Raw genomic sequence first — 22,587 nt, 5'->3', positions numbered from 1 at the left:
GTGACATCTTCCACCCAACAACCCACTGAGACTGATCGTAGTCACAAAGTCCCAAAGAAACAGGCCCTTTGACCCACGAAGTCCATGCCAACTTCAAGTACCATCTCTACTAATCCCATTTCCTGGCACTTGGTCTGTACCTGAGATGGATTCCTCGTGGTTTGTCGCACTCTCCAGCGTTGGTACAGCTTTGGATTGGGACCATGTTCTCTCTTTGAACCAGCACATGCCTCGCGAGACACAGCCCTTCAACAAGCAGACAAAGCAGGGTGAGCACACAGGGCAGGAGTGGAAAATGTTGAAGGTTAGTGGCGTCTGTGAAGTGAGAAACCTGCCTTCCACCAAGGGGAAGGTTCGCAAATATGTTTCAATGGTAACTGGTAGACCGGTTCATCTGTTGAGGAACAGTGAACATTGCTTTGCATGCCCACCATATTGACCATTTCACTATTGGGACTGTAGGGGAACAACAACGATGTAAGTCAAAATAAAGTATTACAGTTACAGAGGAAGGGCATTGCAGGCAGATAATACCGTACAAGAGCTATGACAAGGTAGAGAGTAAGGTCAAGAATCCACCTTACCATACCAAAGGACTGTGCACGGATGTTCTAACAGTGGGAGAGAAGCAGTCTTTGAACCTGATGGTGACCCATCACTACCCCATCGGCCATTCCCCCCACACCACCACCTCTGGAACTCTGGACATAGTTTGGTCATAAGCCACAGAGCTGTTCGGCCCAGCTCATCCATGCTGAGCAAGATATCCGCTTGAACCAGTCCCACCTCATCCTGTTTGGCCCATGTCCTTCTAAATCTTTCCTATCCCAATAGCGGTCCTAATCACATTTAAACATTGTTGTAGTAACTGTCTCTACCACCACCTCTGGCAGCTCATCCCATATACCCACCACCCTCTGCGTGAAAAGGCTACAACTCTGGTCCATTTTAAATATGTCCCCTCTCACCTTAAACCTATCCCCTCTAGTTTTAGACTCCACTACCCTGGAAAAAAAGCTGTAAGCATTCATATTATCAACACCTCTCATGATTTTATAAACTTTGATGAGGTCTCCCCTCAGCTTCCTACACCCCAGCCTATCCAGTTTCTTATAGTTCAGGCCCTCCAGCCCTGGAATTTTTTTCCACAGTTTAATGTAACTGGAAAACCAGAACTACATGTAATACTCCAATTGTGGTTTCCCCAACACTTTGGCACAGGGTACAGATATAATGTGATGTTCACAACTCTTGTATTCAGTGCACTAACCAATGAAGGTGAGCATGCCGAATGCCTTCTTTGACACCTTGTCTGCTTGTGACATCTCTTTCAGAGAATTATATACCTGGGTTTCTTCATTCTACATCCACAGGACTCTTCTAATCACTGTGTAAATCCTGCCCTGGTTTAATTCACCAATTAGAATTAGATTCCATAAGCTATTCTCTAGCCTTCTGCTCAAGTTGGTCAAGATCATATTGTCGATCACACTTCTCACTAATTCTACACATTTCTGAGGAAAACTGAACAGTTTTGTCTCTTTCTCAGCTCTTGAGTCAGTAGCATAGAAGTTAAATTCAATGTTAGAATTCATTTTGATAGGACTAGAATATAAAATCAGTTGTACTACTGAGGATTTTGAAAATCATTGGTTAGAATGCATTTGGAATATTGTGAGCAATTCTGGATCCCATTTCCAAGGAAGGATATGATGACTTTACAGGGAGTCCAGAGCTGGTTCAAAAGAATGATGCAGGAATGAAAGGCTTAATATATGAAGAGTGTTTAATGTCTCTGTGTTTGGAGTTCAGAAGGATGAGGGGTGATCTCACTGAAACCTACCAGACATACTGAAAGGGCTGCATACAGTGGATGTGAAAAGGATGTTTCCACTAATGGGAGAGTCAAAGATCTGAGGCAGCAGTCTCAGAATAAAGCAATATCCCTTTGGAGCTGAGGTAGAAAGGAATTTCTTCAGCCGGGGGTGTTAATTCTGTGGAATTCATTGCCACAGAGGGCTGTGAAGGCCAAGTCATTGGGTGCATTTAAGGGAGAGATTGATAGGCCCTTGATTGGTAAGGGGTTAATGCTGACATGGAGAAAACTAGAGAACGGAGTTGATAAAAAAATCTACCATGATGGAATGCTGGAGCAGATTAATGGGCTGAATGGCTTAATTCTGCTCCTATATCTTATGGCTTTGTTAAGTGCCTTCACCAGAAACATTAACTCTGCTTCTCTCTCCACAGTGGCTGTCAAACCTGCTGAGTTGTTTCCAATCTTTTCAGTTTTTATTTTAGATTTTCAAGCCTGGTTTTTACTTTTTACTCTATTTCCTGGTTATTTATCTGTGGTAGCACCAACAGACAGGAGCAATGGTTCCTTGACTTTAACTGGAGCTAATCCAATCACCCATTCATACATCCACGACAACCGAGTTGACTCACCATCCTTCTCAGATATACTGAGGGCTTGGACCTCCCAAGATTCGGGTGGATGCATGTCAGGCACTAACCTGCAGGGACGAACAGTGAAACAACAACCAAAGTTAGAGTGCATAGTTGCATGGAGAGACATCTGAATCAGAAGATGGAGTCAGACCAGTTGGCTCCTCAGTGACACAAGAAATTCTGCGGATGCTAGAAATCTTGAGCAACACACAAAATGCTAAAGGGAGTCAGCAGATCAGGCAGCATCTATTGAGGGAAATGAGCAGTTGATATTTTGGGCTGAGACTGTTCAATGGATCTGGAAAAAAAGGGAGCAGAAGCCTTTTCTTCCCCTCTCCTGCCATTCTAACCTGCCCATTGCCTCCCTCTGTTTCCCCACCTCCTTCCATTTATTCCATGTTCCGCTGTCCTCTTGTATCAGATCCCATCTTCAGCCCTTTATATCTTTCACCTATGACAGCAAAATTTGGGGACATAGTGGATAGTGAAGAAGGCTATTAAAGCTTGCAGTGGGATCTGGACCAGCTGGAAAAATGGGTTGAAAAAATGGCAGATGGAATTTAATGCAGACAAGTGTGAGGTGTTTCACTGTGGGAAGACAAACCAAGGTAGGACTGACACAGTGAACAACAGGGCAGTGTGGAGTGTGCTAGAACAGAGGGATATGGGTATACAGATTCATAATTCTTTGAAGGTTACATCACTTGTAGATTGGATCATAAGTGAGAGCTTTTGGCACATTAGGCTTCATAAATCACACTATTGAGTACAGGAGTTGAGAAGTTATGTTGAAGTTGTATAAGGTGTTGGCGAGGCCTAATTTGGAGTATTGTGTGAAATCTGGCCACCGACCAGTTGGAAAGATCTCAAAAATCTAAATGTGCACAGGAAAAAATTACAAGCATTGCTGGAACTTGAGGACCTGAGTTAGAGAGATAGTTTGAAAAGAGTAGAACCTTCTTCCTTGGAAGATAGGAGAATGAAGGGAGATTTGATCGATGCGTATAAAAGTGGTATAGATAGGGTAAATGCAAGCATGCTTTTTCCACTGAGGTTGGGCGACACTTGAGCTAGAGGTCATGGGTTGAGGGTAAAAGGTGAAATATTGAAGGGAAACATAAGAAGGAACAACTTCTTTCAAAAGGTGGTGGGAATGTGGAACAATCTGCCAGCATAAATGATGGATGTGTGTTCAATTTCAACATTTACCTGGAATTTGGATAAGTACATGGATAGGGAGGGGTATGAAGGGCTCAGGTCAGATGCAGCTCAATGGGATTAGCACCGAGTAGATGGGCTGGTGGGCCTGTTTCAGTGCTGTTCAGCTTCTCCCATCATACCCTTCCATCCCTTCTCCCCCAGCCATCCACCTTCCCACTCACTACGTCCCACCTATCTCCTGCCAGCTTGTGCTCTTCCCCTCTCCACTCTCTTCCCTTATTCTGGCTTCTTTCTCCTTCCTTTAAAGTCCTGTTGAATGGTCTTGGTCTGAAATTTCAAGCAACACACACAAAATGCTGGTGGAATGCAGAAGGTCGGGCCACATCTATAGGAAGAAGTACAGCTGAAGTTTCGGGCCGAGACCCTTCGTCAGGACTAACTGAAAGAAGGGATGGTGAGCATCTGCAGATTTCCTTGTGTTTGCGTGCTGAAATTTCAACTGTTGTTTTCCCTCCATATATGCTGCCAGAACTGTTGAGTTCCTCCAGCATTTTTCTGTGTCAACCCCTCAGTCTTGCCCTGCCTTTCAAGTTCGTGATAACCTGAGTATGTCGTGTTGCTTTAAGCAGGACCATGGTCTGCAGCAATAATCCTGGAAAGTCGATCAGTACTGATGTGATGATGGTGTTGAATCCTGAGCAATAATCAGTAAACAGCAGCCACCGTTCAGGTCCTCCATTGTGCCCACTCTAAACCGTTGTGGTGGTGGGCGAACTGCAGTGAGTCCAGATCCCTGCTCAGATAGAAGTTAAGTCAAGCCGTGACTAACCTCTCAAAGCATTTCATCACCGTAGGTGTGAGTACTACCGGAGAGCTCACCCTGCTCTTCTCGGACACCAGTATCCTTGATGCCCTTTTGAATCAGGTGAGAGTCTCTGACTGCAGAAGTGAGAGTTCCAGAGGCAGTCTCAAACTTACGCTAGGATACAGCTCGTTGATTCTGTTTGAAAGCTCAAAGTAAATTTATTGTCAAAGTACGTATATGTCACCATAATGAAGCTGAGTGAAGTTACCCCCTTTGGTTCAAGAGCCTGATGGTTGAGGGGCAATAATTTTTCCTGAACCTGGTGGTGTGAGTCCTGAGGCTCCTGTACCTTCCTCCAAGAGGAGAGCATGGCCTGGCCGTTGGGCTGCTTATGTTGCTTGTATGCACATCCCTGCACCCTGCCGTGGACTCTTTCAGACGTACAGGCACAAGATGGAAGAGCAAAAGTGGGCCTCCATCACTTGCTGTGTAATTCAATAAGTTCATGACAGATCTGACTGTAAGAACAACTCTGCAGTCCCATGTACCCAGGATAATCTTTCCTCCCCTATGATCCATTCTCACCTACAGATGCTGCCTGACGTCAAACAAAGGATGTTAAGGGCTGACGTTATTGAGGTAAATAAAATCATGAGATTCATGTGCACTTAGTCTTTTTCCAGTGGCTGGGGCATCAAGAACTCAAGGGTATAGGATAAGAGTGAGAGGGGAAAGATTTTATAAAAAATAATAGAGTGGAATAAAGGGTAAACACAAGAAAATCTGCAGGTGCTGGAAATCCAAAGGTAAGTAAACTTGGGAATATACATCCACAATTCCCTGGGAGTGGCACCACAGCTAGCTAGGGTTGTAAAGAGCTTTGGGACATTGGCCTTTATAAATCAGGGCACTGAGTACAGGAGTTGGGATGTCACGATGAAGTTGAACAAGACGTCGGTGAGGCCGAATTTGGAGCATTGTGAGCAGTTCTGGTCACCTACCTACAGGAAAGATATCAATAAACTTGAAAAAGTGCAGAGAAAATTTGCAAAGGACGTTGCCTAGACTTGCGGAGCTGAGTTCTAGGGAAAGATTGAGTAAGTTAGGACTTCATTTGCTGGACTACAGGAGAATGAGGAGAGATCCTACAGAGATACGCAAAATTATGAGGGTAAAGACTGTTACTCCTCAAATTGGTTGAGATTAAATCCGGATGACATAGGTTTATAGTGAAAGGTAAAATATTTAAAGGGAAAGTGAGTGTGGAATAAGTCAGTTCAGTGGTAACGTTCAACAGAGGTTTGGATAGGTTCATGGTTAAGATGGGATGGAGGGTTTGGACAGATATTGTTTGGGTAGGTAGATGAAATTAGGGAAAAAATTAGGCTGGCATGGACGAGATGGACTGACGAGCCTCCTGAGCCATAGTACTCTAAGAACTTGAGGGGATAATATTGTTTTTACCATTTACCAGTTGGGCCAAGGGACCAATTTCCATATTGTATGACGCTATGATTCTACTGTACCTGAAGGTATTGTTTCCTGTATTTACATCCACCCTCCACATTGAGCATCCATCACAGGTCGGCTGCACAGAGTCAGCTATGTAGTGGGGAGAAAACAGAGAGAATGGAAAAGCAACTGACGTTCAGCCTCCACTGACTCTGCATAAATTCTTCTACACCTACTCCCCGTCACCCATTGAGTCTCTGCTGAGTTCCTGCATTAATATTCCTTGTCGTCCATTCTTTCAACTCCCCCCTTTGATTTTACCACTCACTTACAAACTGGGAGGAACTGACAGGACCCTTCAACTGAGGGACAGCACAGTGATACAGTCAGTGGAGCTGCTGCCTTCCAGCTCCAGAAAGCCAGGTTCAATACCGACCTTCGGCACTATCTGTGTGTGGAGTTTGCATTGTGGCAAAATGGGTTTCTTCGCATATCTCAAAGACACGGAGCTTGGCCAATGGCCCCTGGTGTGGGTGAGCGGTAGAATCTGGTGTAGGGGGCAATTGATTGGCAGGACGACATGGAAACAAGGAGAGGCGTGATGCAACAGGTAGCAATAGCCTGAAGATGATGGGCTGAAAAGCCTCCTCCAGTGTTGCAGTGAAGAAGGGAAGATGGGGCACAGTACCGAGAACCCCTTTACAATCATTAGTGCAGAATGGGGAGGAATATCCTGGAAATGATCACATCCCAAAAACGTGAATATTGTTTGGTTACTTTCCCAGTGTAAATTTCCCTCAGTGTGTGGTGATGGTTCGAAGTCTGGGGACTTGGTGAGAATGTGAGAGGAAAGTAAGACACCGTGAAATAAGTGAGGAATGAAACTGATGGGATTGCCTTGAGAGCTGGCACAGACTTGATGGGCTAAATGGTCTCCTCAAGGTCCACTAAGTTGGGCGCCGCAGTAGTGTAGTGGCTAGCATGACACTATTACAGCTTGATAGCCGGCGTATGGAGTTCAATTCTGGCGCCATCTGTACAGAGTTTGTATGTTCTCCATGTGACCGTGTGGGTTTCCTCTGGGTGCTCCAGTGTCCTCCCACAGTCCAAAGACGTACCGGTTACTGGTTAATTGGTCATTGTAAACTGTCCTGTGATTAGGCTAGTGTTAAATAGGGGGTTTGCTGGGTGGCACTGCTCATTGGGTCAAAAGAGTCTGTGCTGTATCTGTAAATTAAACAAATAAATAAAAATAAGAATTTCATTTTCTTCCAGATTGCTTTCCCCTGGGTATAGCATCATCTTCTACACAACTAAGCAAATTTTTAGAGAAATATAGAGAAAGATCAGTGGCAGAACATGTTTTACAACATGTTTATTCAACATTACCATCACCTCTGTGTGCTTCTGTGCTTCTCCATCTGATAGTCACCAGCCCATGTCCTCTGCCTGGGAATAAGAGACGTTGGACATGAGTATATTGTCCTTACTTACAACTAGTCTCTCAGTTCACTTCAGCCTGGTGCCAGTCACACAGAACCCTGTCAGAAAGGATCAGAAGGTGCTGTTGCAGAGTGAACAGCTGATGGAACATCTACCCCACAGCTCCCAGATTCCCAGGTCAACCTCGACCTCTGGTCTTGTCAGAGTGGAGTTTGCACCTTACAGAGAAAATTGACAGGGGAATGAAATTGCTTCAATCCGATGAGCTGATGGACCTCCTTCCACTTTGCAAGAAATTTGTGGAAACATATGATAACAGGAAAAGTTTTGCACTATTCACTCTTTCTGTGCCCTCATAACTTTGTACTCCTCCCTCGGCCTCCACTCTAAGGAATCAAACCAATCCTTCCTCATAACAGAAACACTTCATCTCAGGTAACATCCTGGTGAATCTCTTCTGCACTCTCATCAGTGCTGTAACCTCCCAACTATAATGTGCCAACACTATACTCCAGTTACAGCCAGATTAATATTCCAGCATTTTGATCCATAGCTTCCGTGACCACCCACCTCAGACGTCCTCTCTTCCCCCTCCTCCAGAAGGCACAGAAGTGTGAAGACGTGTGCCACCAAGCTCTGCTTCTATCCTGCTGTTATAAAACTATGGAATGGTTTCCTAGTAAGATAAGACAGGCGCCTGAGTGGTGGGGAATCTGTGAAGAAAGTTGCTGCCTTCTTGAGGCAGTGCCTCCTGAGTAGACTTCCGATGTAAGGAAGGGATTTTCCCGTGATGTATTGGGCAGAGTCCACCACTCTCCACAGCTTTTTACATTAGTGCAAATTTGAATTGCTCAATCAGAACCTGATGTAGCTGGTTAGGACACTTTCAACAGTACACCTCTATAACCTTGTTAGTGTGCTTGGTGACAAAGTGAACCTCCTTAATCTCCTGAGAATGTAAAGATGCTGGTGCACATTCCCTATGATTATAGCTATGTGCTGAGCTCAGGGCAGGTCATCTGATATGTACCTGTGATACTGCTCCAAACAAACTTTTCATTGTGGCTGTACCTCCCTGTACCTGTGCTGAGGACAATAACATTGCCGTAACGCATTACTTACAGCACCAATAATTTTTACGGCATCTGCATCTTACTAACTATAGCTCCTACATTAATATCCAGTTTGTTAAAAGCACCATCAGTAACAAACAGAAAGGGTCCCAGTTCCGATCCCTGAGGTACACAAGAGATCACAGTCTTCCAGTCACGTGAACAACCCTCCTCTCTCATCCTCTGCCTCCTATCACTAAATTAATTTGGGATCCAATTTGGCATAAAGGTTTAAGGCCCTCCATTGGCCAGGGTTGAGCATGGATGTTGCGTCCTGGCCATCTATGTGAAAGGTAAGCCAGGGCAGTTCAGGCTGCTGCCCATGCAGCAGGCTCCCCCTCTCCACACAGCTGATGAATCCAAAGGAACGGCAGAGACTGATACAGTTTGTACCAGCAGCATAGCAGGAGTTGCCAGTCAGTGTTATACACAACATAGGACAGCCTCCAGCTCTGGATTTTTCCTCAGGGTTTAGTCCAAACACATCCCCTTGAGTGGGTATAACTGCTAGGCAGCGAGTATTTGAGGTCAGAGCTTTCCTTCTCCTAGGTGAGCTACCAACCACAGCCGATGAGCTTTAAAGCACCATCATTGCCCCTTCTGTCAGTAGAAACAGTTCTGCTGGGCTTAGTAGCTAAGCCACATGTGAAGGACTTGGTTGTCAGAGGCTATTTGAGATGCACACCATTGGGAGCGTCTAATTGTTAGTGGGAACTTATCCCCATTTCCACCCCAGGCCATGACAACCTGAAGGAATCTAATTTGCCATAAACAGCCCTGTTATTCTGTGTACTGTAGAATCTTGGTGTGTCCCTGAATGCTCATACTCTGTAGCATTTCCTGCATTGGATCGCAGTTTACACATGGAAACATTCTGAATTGGCTTTAAATGTTCCAAGCCTCATAGTCATAGAGTAAGACAGCATGGGTAAGAGCCCATTGGCCCAACCAGTCCATGCTGACCATGGGGCTTACCCAGCTAGTCCGAGATCCATGCATTTAGCCCATATCCCTCTAAGCCCCACCCCTCCATATACCTATCCAAGTGTTTCTTAATTGATACTGTTGTACCTGCCTCACGTGCCTCCTCTGCCAGCTCGTTCCATATACTGACCACCATCTGCATGGAAAAGTTGACCCTCAGGTCACTTTTAAAGTTTCCACCTCTCACCCTAAATCTCTGTCCCATAGTATGGACTCCCTTACACCGGGGAGAAGACTATTTCCTTCTACATTTTCTATGCCTCTCATAATTTCATGGAATAAAGAAAAGCCTTTCTTTCTTTCTCAGACCCTGGAGAAAAAAGTCCACACAAAAAAAGACAGGACATTTTAGTCTCTGTCAATCTTTCTACTATGCTCTCTCCCAGCCAAGGAGAAGTGAACACTTCCAAACACAATAATATTCATCATCAGGGCAAAACAGCCAATCTTCTTTCCTTTCGCTTTCAATGGAATGCCCCACTTGTTTTACAACTTACCATTTCTTGGTGGAAGCTCCCACATCCCTTTTGGCTGGTTGACTGGAAGGAAAGAAGCATTAATTAGTAATCTGCGTCAGAACTATTTCTGATTTCTAATCGAGAATTTCTACCCCGAACTACTCACTACAAAAGCTAATTTAGTAATTTGGAGAGTTTCAGTGTCTTTTCTGTGTGTAGGCGAGGGGTAGAGTCTGGAGGGAGTTGATGGGAATGTGGGAGAATAAAAAGAGGTCAATGTAGGATTAGTACAAATGGGAGCTTGATAGTTAGCATGGACATAAAATAGTCTGTGTCCGTGCAATATCTCTAAAATGACTTTATAGATTTGTACAGCATAGAAACAGGCCCTTCAGCCCACCATGTCTGTGCTGTCCACTGGAATATCAATCTGAATTGGAATTAGTTTATTATTACCATGGTATAGTGAAAACCTTGTCCTGCATTCTGCCCCTAAATCAAATGATTACACAGTACATTGAGGTAGACCAAGACAAAACGATAACAGAATGCAGAATAAAGTGTAACAGCTACAGAGGAAGTGCATTGCAGATACAAGATCAGAATAAGGTCAAGAGTCCATCTTATCACATTAGAGGATTGTCCAACAGTTCAACCGCACGGTGGAAGCTGTCCTTGAGCTTGGTAGTACATGCTTTCAGGCTTTTGCATCTTCTACCTGATGGTAGTGGGAGAGGAGAGAGTATCTAGAGTGGGAGGGTCTTTGATTAGGTTGGCTGCTTTATCAAGGCAGCGAGGCATACTGTGGATAAAGCATCAGATATTTATCTATATTAATCCAACTTCCCAACAACTAACTAGTCAGTTTCTCTGTTTTACCAATTCAGCTGTGGCTTGACCAATGCATTACAAAGTTGTACCATAACTTCCGGGCTGTCAGGTTCTAGTGGTCACCTTTCCAATTTTGTGTATTGATTCCAGATTTTCCACATGTACAATATTTTATTTTCATTTTGGTGACATTACTCTTACCGGGTGGATTTGTTAAAAATGTGATTAACAATGTGTATCTGGTTACAATTAGCAATGGAAATATCATTAACAATTCATTCCCCAGTCACTTTGGTGTCACTTCCATTGACAATCTGTTGAGGCATTTACTTTCACTTACTAGGTGACTCAGAAGGTGGTTTCATTAAATCAGAGAAGAAGAATAGTCCGGAATCCCTGAAGACACTGGAGGTGTTGTTCCCGCTTCCAGATGATAAACCGATATCAGTGGAGTCCAGGTCTTCAAACACCTGAACCAAATAACAAGTTGAGAGTTTCACACAGAGGACACTTTGGCAAGATATAGAACACTTTCTCCACACAGGAGAGTTTAACACGACCCTTTCCTCCTTTTGGATAACATGGAGGACAAGAACTGTGCAATCCATCTAAAGTAATAATATCATATACAGTGCCTTGAAAAAGTATTCAGCCCCCACAATTGTTTTCATTTTGCTGTCTCCTTTTCTAACCTACAAAACATTGTGCATCATGGGAAATCAAAAGAAAAATTCCAAAACCTGTCAACAATTTACAAAAAGTTAAAAAATGGTGAATCTGTGGAACTTGTTGCCACAGGCAGCTGTAGAGGCAAAGTAATTGAGTTTACTTAAGGCAGAGGTTGATAGATCTAAAGATGTGAAGAAGGTCTTCCAGATGAGACAAAAGTGAAACTTCTTGGTTTCAACACTAAGTGGCATGTGTGGCATTAATTTAATACCGCAAATTATCCATATGACACCATCCCTATTGTAAAGTACAGTGGAGATAGCATCATGCAATGGGGATGCTTTTCTGCAGCAGGGACTGGATATCCAGTCAGGATTAGTGGGAAGATGAATGCTGCTAAATAGAGGGAGATGCTGGATAAAAACCTGCGAGCTGCTGCCAGAAAGTTTAAACTGGGAAGGAAGTTCATCAAAGCAGACTGTCAGAGCAACCATGGTGTGGTTTCAAAAGAAGAGAATTGATGTCCTTGAGTGGCCCACTCGGAATCCTGACTTTAACCTGATCAGACACCTCTGGCAAGACCTTGAGATTGCTGTCCACCTAACCTGGCACAGCTTGAGCAATTTTGCAAAGAAGAATGAGCAAATCTTGTTCCATCACGTGGTGCAAAGCTAATAGAGACTGATCCAAGAAGACTACCAGCTGTAACAGCTGTGAGACGTGGTTCAACTAAGTACTGAGAAAAGGGGGATGAATATTTCTGAACTGCTGACATTTCAGTTTCTTGATTTTTGGTTTTCATGTTTACAATCCTCCCTGTTTTTTGGGCTGTACTGTGAAAAAAGGAGTACGTGATTCACAAATAAATGTTAAATCGACCAAAATCCCTGATTATAATACTCTTTTATGTGAACAGAGGGTTGGGGGATGAATACTTGTTCCAAGGCACTATATCTGACTTTATTTTATTAAACCTTTGTGATATATGCAGCCTATATTGTTACAATGGTGTGGTAATGTCAGCTTATTGAAAAATCTTACATGTCCTTGTGGTCATTCAGGACATGCTGGGTTTTATAACAAGCAAACATTACCATAACATGCCTCCAGTTTCACAAAAGCAGGTGGATAATTAAGAACATGGTAAACAGCTCGATCACATAGGTTACATGGTGTGATCGGGTATGTGGTGCGAAAGTACTCGATATGTGTAATAGACAGGAGAACTAGTCCTTTCATCTGCGGCTGTGAGTGGTGTACCAAGGACCATAACCATAAGGCCATAAGGCCTTAAGGTATACAGTGCCTATAAAATGTATTCACCCACTTTGGAAGTTTTTATGGTTTATTTTTTTTACAACATTGAATCACAGTGGATTTAATTTAGCTTTTTATGACATTGATCAACAAAAAGAGACTTTCGTGTCAAAGTGAAAACAAATCTCTACAAAGTGATCTAAATTAAGTTCAAATATAAAACACAAAATAATTGAATGCATAAGTATTCACCCCTTTCAAGTCAGTATTTAGTACACACACTTTTGGCAGCAATTACATGGTTGAGTCTGTGTGGCTGGGTCTCTATCAGCTTTGCACATCTGGACACTGGAATATTTTCCCCATTTTTCCATGGATGCTGCCTGGCCTGCTGAGTTCCTCCAGCATTTTGCGTCTGTTGCTTGGATTTCCAGCATCTCCATCTCTTGTTTGTGAACTAATTAACATCCCTGGTGGGATTGCTCTGCTACCAGAGATGGGAGACTGCCTTTTGATCACTGGTGGGATCACTCTGCTGCCTTTTGATCACTGGTGGGATCGCTCTGCTACTGGAGAGGGGACACTGCCTTTTGATCACTGGTGGGATCGCTCTGCTGCCTTTTGATCGCTGGTGGGATCACTCTGCTGGAGAGGGAAAGGCCGGCTGCTGTGCCCAGAGAATGGTACCCAGATTTTCTGCTTTTTGGATGTGGACTTGGACTATGAATTGTTTTTCAGTCTTTTTTTTATATATTCTGTGTTTTTTACCTGATCATTCTCATCTTTTTTTGAGTGGGGAGGAGGGATTTGGGGGTTGATGTGCCTGTTTATTTTTTTGGTGCAGGGAGGGGGATTTGGGGGTCGATGCTCATGCTTCTATTCTTTTCTTTTTTAGCTCTGGAGGGAAAGAATTTCAGAGTTGAATACTTTGATAACAAAAGAACTTTGGAACCTTTATCACAAACTCCTCAAACTTTGCTGGGTGCCTGGTTGTTATTCCTGAACTGGAGGGTGCAAGTTGAAGTTGACAGGCAGGAGGACAAAGAGTGACATGAGGAAGATTGTTTCACAGAGCCAGTGAAAGGTGCTGTTAATGGCAGGGATTTCGCATGAATGAGTGGCTTCGATCTCAGACAACTATCAAGGGAGTGGAGATATGCAGTGGGCTGATCAGTAAAAACACCAAATTTCCTTTCCTGAAGGACTTGTTAGGTTTTTTAAGCCAGTTAACTATTTCAAGATACAATCTTTTTAATTTCTGATTTAAAATTCCTATTTGCCATAGAGGGATTGGAACTCACATTCCTGTGCTAATAGGCTTGTGGACGTGATTTGTAGTGTCCTCCAACACAGAGATAGGGTAAGAGATCTCAGTCTTACACAGAATAGTGTAGCACAGGAACAGGCCCTTTGGCCCATCATGTCTGTGCAGACCATGATGTCAAATTAAATTAATCCTATCAGCCTATCCACCCTGTCTCTGTCTAAATATTTCTTAAACATTTCTATCAAATCTGTCCAGCACTTCCCTTGCAGTATGTTCCAGGCACCTACCATTCTCTGTGTAAAATAATATTGCCTCATTACCACCATCAGGAAGGAGGTACAGGAGCCTAAAGGCACACAGTCAATGATTCTTCCCCAGATGTCCGAATGGCCATTGAACCCATGAACACTACCTCACTACTTTTTTTTTCTTTTTGCACTACTTACTTAATTTAACTTTTTAAATATATATATGTACTCCATAGTGAAATTTACAGTCTTTATTATTATGTATTGCAATGTTCTGCGGCCACATAATGACAAATGTCACAACTATTGTGGGACTAAATGGGAGAATGGATCAGCTCATGATAAAATGGCAGAGCAGACTCGATGGGCCGAATGGCCGACTTCTGCGCCTTTGTCTTATGGTCTTATGGTCTTATGGATATGTGCCGGTGATATTAAACGAGGTTCTGATTCTGAAACGTGAAACTTATGTGAACGATCAACAGTTCAAAGATGTGCTGGGAACAAACTACAAGCCTTGCAGTGCTTCTGGCACCAATGAACCCTTGTTAATGCAGCTTTTGAATGTGGGAGGAAACTGGAACACCCGGAGGAAATCCACGTGGTCATGGGGAGAATGTACAAACTCCTTAGAGACAACGGCAATCCTGATCACAGACACTGTAAAGCTTTATGCTAGCCACCACACCACTGTGCTCCCTCTCTCACCTGAAAGCTATGACATTTCACCCAGGGAAAGGACTCTATCCGCCCTATCCATATCTCATTATAAACTTCTCTTGAGTCACCCCACAACCACCAACGCTCCAGAGGAAAACTCCAAATTTGTAGTTAATTTTCTCTTTATAGCAAATAATCTCTCATCCAGGCAACATCCTGGAGAACCTCTTCTGCACTCTCTCCAAAGCCTCCTCACCCTTCCTGTAATGTGGCAACCAGAACTATGGCAAATATGGCCTTATCAAAGTTTTATACAACTGAAACATAACTTCTCATTCTGCTGTTTATACACAACACCTTGACTGATGACGGAAAGCATGCCGTGTGCATCTTTACACTCTAACTACCTGTGTTATCACTTTCAAAGAGCTATAGACTTGCACCCCAATCCCTCTCTCCATCAGTGCTCCTGAAGGTCCTGCCATGAACTGTATACTTCCCCCTCAGTAAGTGTAACACCACACTTGTCTGGTTTAAACTGCACTCCCACTTGCCCCCATTGAGTTCTAACCCCAGGAACAAGGCTGAGATGGAGGCTCTTCAACATATTCTCACTTCCTACTCTTTCCTGCTCTCTCGGGAACTTGTACGCTTTATATCTCTTGATGTTCTAAACTCCTCTTAGCACAAGATAATTTTACCAACTGATTGTAGCGGTGTGGTGACACAGTAACTAGGGTTCCTGGTTCACAGCCCCCTCCCAATTTTTCCTGTGATCCTCCCTACACTAGGGGTAATTGACAGAGGCCAGTTGCCCCACCAACTCAGATGTGGGAGGAAACTGGAGCCACTGGGAAAAACCTACAAGGGGTTCATGAAAGGAGGGGTGTGAGTGTTTCCAATGGATTGATGGGCAAGGAAACAGCATTAAAGGTCAGATTGTTTGAGTGGAGGCTTGATGATGTGTGAAAAGAGCAGAGTTACGTGGAGGAATGGTACTGAGGGCTTGTCAGGTCATGACGAGAGCAATGATGTTACTTGCTCACAACTTTAAGTTAATTAGCTCTTGTAACTCAAGGGTTCCCTGCCCTACAGTTGCATTGGAAGTAGTCCAAAAGAGATTCACCAAGTCAATTCATGGGATGAGAGCATTGTCCTATGAGTTTGGAGCTTAGGTTCGAGTAGATTTGTCAGAGCACAAGAGATTTTGCTGGAAATCTTGGGAAACACAGGCAAAATGCTGGAGGCTCTCAACAGATCAGATAGCATCAGCATATAGGGAAATAAAATTCGATGCCTCAGGGCCAACGGGTCATCTGTTTATTTCCCTCCATGGATGCTGTCTGACCTGCAGAGTTCCTCCAGTATTTTGTATCTGTTGACAGAGTATATGCTGTGGTGTCTCCAGCAATGGCAGAGTCTCGAACAAGGGGACATAGCTACAAGATTAGAGATTGGTCATTAGAAACCGAGATGTGTTGACTTTTTTTTCTTTCAGTGAATAGAGAATGTCTGAAATTGTCTATCACCTAGAACCATAGAACCATAGAACACTGCAGCACAGAAAACAGGCCTTTCGGCCCTTCTAGTCTATGCCGAAACATTATTCCGCTAGTCCCATTGACCTGCACCTAGTCCATGACCCTCCAGACCTCTCCCATCCATGTACCTATCCAAATTATTCTTAAAACTTGAGAGTGAGCCCGCATTCACCACGTCAGGTGGCAGCTCGTTCCACACTCCCACCACTCTCTGAGTGAAGAAGTTCCCCCTAATGTTCCCCCTAAACCTTCCCCCTTTCACTCTAAAACCATGTCCTCTCATATTTATCTCTCCTAATCTAAGTGGAAAGAGTCTATTCACATTTACTCTGTCTATACACCTCATAATTTTGTAAACCTCGATCAAATCCCCCCTCATTCTTCTATGCTCCAAGGAATAAAGTCCTAACCTGTTCAATCCTACCCTGTAACTCAACTCCTGAAGACCCGGCAACATCCTAGTAAATCTTCTCGGCACTCGTTCAATCTTACTGATATCCTTCTTACAGTTAGGTGACCAGCACTGCGCACAATACTCCAAATTTGGCCTCACCAATGTCTTATACAACCTCCCCATAACATCCCAACTCCTATACTCAATACTTTGATTTATGAATGCCAGGATGCCAAAAGCCTTCTTTACAACCCTGTCTACCTGTGATGCCACTGTGATGGGGAATTACGTATCTGAACTCCCAGATCTTTTTGTTCCTCCACACTCCTCAGTGCCCTACCATTTACTGTGTATGTCCTACCTTGATTTGTCCTTCTAAAATGCAACACCTTACACTTCTGCATTAAATTCCATCTGCCATTTTCTGGCCCATTTTTCCAGTTGGTCCAGATCCCTCTGCAAGCTTTGAAAGCCTTCCTCACTGTCCACAACGCCTCCAATCTTAGTGTCATCAGCAAACTTGCTGATCCAATTTACCAGATTATTATCTAGTGCAATGGAGGCCGGATCCATGGTTAAATTTATAGTGGAGATGGATAAATATTTGAAAAAGTGGCAAATCCAGGCCTGTGGAGAACTGGCACAAATGAGGAGCTGAGGCAAGTATAGATCTGCCAAGGTTATATTGAATAATATTGGGGCAGATTTGAGGGACCAAGTGGCCTACTCCTGTTCTTATTTCCTTCTTCCCCTGTGAGGGTTGGCAGGAAATCAAGAAGGATAATAGAGATAGAGGGGGGAAAGTGAAAGGAGTGAAAATAGTAACACACATCAAAGTTGCTGGTGAACGCAGCAGGCCAGGCAGCATCTCTAGGAAGAGGTGCAGTCGACGTTTCAGGCCGAGACCCTTCGTCAGGACCCGTCTCGGCCTGAAACGTCGACTGCACCTCTTCCTAGAGATGCTGCCTGGCCTGCTGCGTTCACCAGCAACTTTGATGTGTGTTACTTGAATTTCCAGCATCTGCAGAATTCCTGTTGTTTGGAGTGAAAATAGGCCCAGGCACCAAGTAAGACAAACAAAAGGTTTGGAAGGAACTTATCCCACTACAGTAAAAGCTGAGGCTACAATGCTACACCCCTACTCTACCACACCACACTTTGCCCCTCACTGGCCTTGATGTAATAAATATCCATTAGTGGGTACTACAAGAGCGGGATGTCATTTTACATGTACAAGACATTGGAGTATTATGTGCAGTTCTGGTCACCACTCTGTAGGAACAATATGATAAAGAAGGTTCAGAAAAGATTCCGAAGGATGTTTCCTGGACTGGAGGGCTTGAGTTATAAGGAGAAATTGTATAGGCTGGGTCTGTTTCCCCTGAAGTGAAGGAGACTTAGATGTGATATTTGGAGTATGGTGACCCGTTTAGTCCTCATGTCTAAGAAAGGGTGTGCTGACACTGGAGCTGGTCCAGAGGAGGTTCAACAAGAATGATCCAGAATGAAAGGGTTAACCCACAAAACTAATTTGGGCATGTATTCACTGGAGTTTAGAAGAATGGGGGGGGGGGGAATATCTCACTGAAACCTACTGAATATTGAAAGACCTAGATACAGTAGCCGTGCAGAGAATGTTTCCAATAGTGGAAGAGTCTGGGACCAGAGGACAAAACCTCCAAATAGAAGTTCATCCCTTCAGATGAGAAAGAACTTCTTTCGTTAGAAGGTGGTATCTGTGGAATTCATTGCCCACTACAGCTGCGAAGAGCTAGTCATTGAGTACAATTAAAGCGGAGGTTGATAGGTTCTCGATCGGTAAAGATGTCAAAAGTTACAAGGGGAAGGCAGGAGAACGGGTTTCAGAAGGAACATAAATCAGCTATGATTAAGTAGCAGAGCAGACTTGATAGGTTGAATGGCCTAATTCTGCTTCTGTGCCTTATGGCTTTATGGACATGACAGAGATGAAATAAAGGGAAGTACGGAGGCATGAGAGAGGAGCTTGCCCAGGTGGATTGGACGAGGATACTGGCGGGGACGACGTCAGAGCAGAGATGGCTGAAGTTTCTGGGAATAGTTCACACGGCGCAGGATAGATATGTCCCACAGAAGAACAGGTTCTCAAATGTCAGTGGTAGGCAACCGTGGCTGATGAAGGAAGTTAAGGACTGCATAAAGTCCAAGGAAAGGGCATATAAGGTAGAAAAGTTGAGTGGGAAGTTGGATGATTGGGAAGCTTTTAAAATCCAATAAAAGGCAACTAAGAGAGCTTTAAGAAGGGAAAAGATGAAATATGAGGACAGACTAGTCAATAATATAAAGCAGGGTACCAAATGATTTTTCAGGTGTTAAAGAGTAAAAGAGAGGTGAGAGCTGATATTGGACCACTGGAAGATGATGCTGGTGAGGTAGAAATGGGAGGCAAATAAATGGCAGATGAATTTAATGGGTACTTTGCATCTGTCTTCACTGGGGAACACACTCGCAGTGTGCCAGAGGTCTGTGAGTATCAGGGAGCAGGAGTGAGTGCCATTGTTATTACAAATGAAAAAGTGCTCAGCAAACTCAAAGGTCTTAAGATGGATAAGTCACCAGAGGCAGATGGACCAAATCCCAGAGTTCTGAGGGAGGTAGCTGAAGAGGTGACAAATGCATTCATCAAGATCTTCTCAAGAATCACATGGTCCTGGGGACTAGAAGATTGCAAATGTCACTTCACTCTTTAAGAAAGGAGGAAGGAAAAAGAAAGGAAATAGCCTAACCTCAATGGTTGGGAAAACGTTGGAGTCTATTATTAAGGATGAGGCTTCAGGGTACTTGGTGACCAATGATAAAATCAGCATGGTTTCTGTCAAGGGAAATCTTGCCTAACAAATCTATTAGAATTCTTGGAGGAAGTAACAAGCAGGGTGGACATAGGAGAGGCAGTGGATGTCAATTATTTGGATTTGCAGAAGGCATTTAATGAGGTGCCACTCATGAGGCTGCTTAACAAGATAAAATCCTAAGGTATTACAGGAACAATATTAGGATGGATAGTGGAATGGCTGACAGACAGGAGGCTGTATGTGGGAATAAAAGGGGTCTTTTCAGAATGGCAGGCAGTGACTAGTGGGGTACCGCAAGGCTCAGTGCTGGGACCCCAGTTGTTTACAATATATATTAATGACTTAGACAAGAGAATTAAATGCAGCACCTCCAAGTTTGCGGATGACACGAAGCTGGGCGGCAGTGTTAGTTATGAGGAGGATGGTAAGAGGATGCAGGGTGACTTGGATAGGTTAGGTGAGTGGGCAAATTCAGGACGGATGCAATTTAATGTGGATAAATGTGAGGTTATCCACTTTGATGGCAAGAATGGGAAAATATTATTATCTGAATGGTGGCCGATTAGGAAAAGGGGAGGTGGAACGAGACCTGGGTGTCATTATACACCAGTCATTGAAAGTGGGCATGCAGGTACAGCAGGCGGTGAAAAAGGCGAATGGTATGCTGGCATTCATAGCAAGAGGATTCGAGTACAGGAGCAGGGAGGTTCTCCTGCAGTTGTACAAGGCCTTGGTGAGACCACACCTGGAGTATTGTGTGCAGTTTTGGTCCCCTAATCTGAAGAGAGACATTCTTGCCATACAGGGAGTACAAAGAAGGTTCACCAGATTGATTCCTGGGATGGCAGGACTTCCATATGATGAAAGACTGGATCGGCTAGGCTTATACTCTCTGGAATTTAGAAGATTGAGGGGGGGATCTTATTGAAACATATAAAATTCTAAAGGGATTGGATAGGCTAGATGTAGGAAGATTGTTCCCGATGTTGGGTAAGTCCAGAACGACAGGTCACAGTTTGAGGATAACGGGAAGCCTTTTAGGACCAAGATGAGGAAAAAGTTCTTCACACAGAGAGTGGTGAATCTGTGGAATTCTCTGCCACAGGAAACAGTTGAGGCCAGTTCATTGGCTATATTTAAGAAGGAGTTAGATGAGGCCCTTGTGGCTAAAGGGATCAGAGGGTATGGAGAGAAAGCAGGTACAGGGTTCTGAGTTGGATGATCAGCCATAATCGTACTGAATGGCGGTGCAGGCTCGAAGGGCCGAATAGCCTACTCCTGCACCTATTTTCTATGTTTCTATGTTTCTGTGTTTTCTGGTTGGCTGCTGGTGACTGGTGGTGTTCCTCAGGGGTCAGTATTGGGACCACTACTTTGCACATTATTTGTCAATGATTTATAGTGGAATTGATGGCTTTGTGACAAAGTTTGTGAATGATATGAAGATAGGTGGAGGGGTAGGTAGTGCTGAGGAAGCAATGTGATGGCAGCAGGACTTAGACAAACTGGAAGAATGGGCAAAAAAGTGGCAGATGGAATACAGTGTGGGGAAATGTATGATAATGCATTTTGGAAAAAAGACCAAGAGTGCAGACTATTATCTAAATGGGGAGAAGGTTCAAACATCAGAGGTGCAGGGGGTCTTAAGAGTCCACGTGCAAGACTCCCAGAAGGTTAATTTACAGGTTGAGTCTGTGGTAAAGAAGACAAATGCAATGTTGGCATTTATTTCAAGGGGAATAGAATATAAAAGCAAAGAGGTAATGCTGAACAAAGAGATAATTCTGTGTGTCGCTCGGATTTCCAGCATCTGCAGATTTTCTCTTGTTTGTGGCGTGATATCTATGGTGGATAGATAAGGTAAAGGAACCCTCAGGGATCAGTGTCATAATATGATAATGGTGGATAGCCAGAGACAGTTTCCAGGGGCAGTTTCTCAGTGGGTGAGCATCTGGGGGACAGCGACCACCGCTCCCTGGCCTTTAGCATTATCATGGAAAAGGATAGAATCAGAGAGGACAGGAAAATTTTTAATTGGGAAAAGGCAAATTATGAGGCTATAAGGTTAGAACTTGCTGGTGTGAAGCGGGATGATGTTTTTGCAGGGAAATGTACTATGGACATGTGGTCAATGTTTAGAGATCTCTTGTGGGATGTTAGGGATAAATTTCTCCCGGTGAGGAAGATAAAGAATGGTAGGGTGAAGGAACCATGGCTGACAAGTGAGGTTTAGGAAGCAAGGATCAGATGGGTCTATTGAGGAATATAGGGAAGCAAGAAAGGAACTTAAGAAGGGGCTGAGAAGAGCAAGAAGGGGGCATGAGAAGGCCTTGGTGAGTAGGGTAAAGGAAAACCCCAAGGCATTCTTCAATTATGTGAAGAACAAAAGGATGACAGGAGTGAAGGTAGGACCGATTAGAGATAAAGATGGGAAGATGTGCCTGGAGGCTGTGGAAGGGAGCGAGGTCCTCAATGAATACTTCTCTTCAGTATTCACCAATGAGAGGGAACTTGATGATGGTGAGGACAATATGAGTGAGGTTGATGTTCTGGAGTATGTTGATATTAAGGGAGAGGAGGTGTTGGAGTTGTTAAAATACATTCGGACAGATAAGTCCCCAGGGCCTGACGGACTATTCCCCAGGCTGCTCCACGAGGCGAGAGAGGAGATTGCTGAGCCTCTGGCTAGGACCTTTATGTCCTCGTTGTCCACTGGAATGGTACCAGAGGATTGGAGGGAGACGAATGTTGTCCCCTTGTTCAAAAAAGATAGTAGGGATAGTTCAGGTAATTATAGACCAGTGAGCCTTACATCTGTGGTGGGAAAACTGTTGGAAAAGATTCTTAGAGATAGGATCTATAGGCATTTAGAGAATCATGGTCTGATCAGGGACAGTCAGCATGGCTTTGTGAAGGGCAGATCGTGTCTAGCAAGCCTGATAGAGTTCTTTGAGGAGGTGACCAGGCACATAGATGAGGGTAGTACAGTGGATGTGATCTATATGGATTTTAGTAAGGCATTT

At 43.9% G+C, this 22,587-nt stretch overlaps 1 protein-coding gene across 2 annotated transcripts in view; it reads right to left on the bottom strand.

The window, feature by feature from the left end:
* LOC140197384 (complement C3-like) overlaps nt 1–22,587 on the bottom strand; it is a 72,324-nt gene that overhangs the window by 2,878 nt on the left and 46,859 nt on the right. The window contains exons 15-20 of one of the 2 annotated variants that reach the window (XM_072257342.1): nt 11,038–11,167; nt 9,906–9,947; nt 7,265–7,318; nt 5,944–6,019; nt 2,449–2,516; nt 141–246 (exon numbers count right to left, since the gene is read on the bottom strand). In XM_072257342.1, the coding sequence (XP_072113443.1) occupies nt 141–246; nt 2,449–2,516; nt 5,944–6,019; nt 7,265–7,318; nt 9,906–9,947; nt 11,038–11,167 (476 nt within the window). Of the gene's footprint in view, nt 1–140; nt 247–2,448; nt 2,517–5,943; nt 6,020–7,258; nt 7,319–9,905; nt 9,948–11,037; nt 11,168–22,587 lie in introns of both variants that reach the window. The other variant, XM_072257341.1, reaches the window with a different exon arrangement.

This window comes from Mobula birostris, chromosome 5, assembly GCF_030028105.1.
Source record: "Mobula birostris isolate sMobBir1 chromosome 5, sMobBir1.hap1, whole genome shotgun sequence".
In the NCBI taxonomy this organism is placed as follows: Eukaryota; Metazoa; Chordata; class Chondrichthyes; order Myliobatiformes; family Myliobatidae; genus Mobula; species Mobula birostris.
The sequence above is the reverse complement of the archived record's forward strand: the minus strand, read 5'-3'. Positions and strand labels throughout refer to the sequence as shown.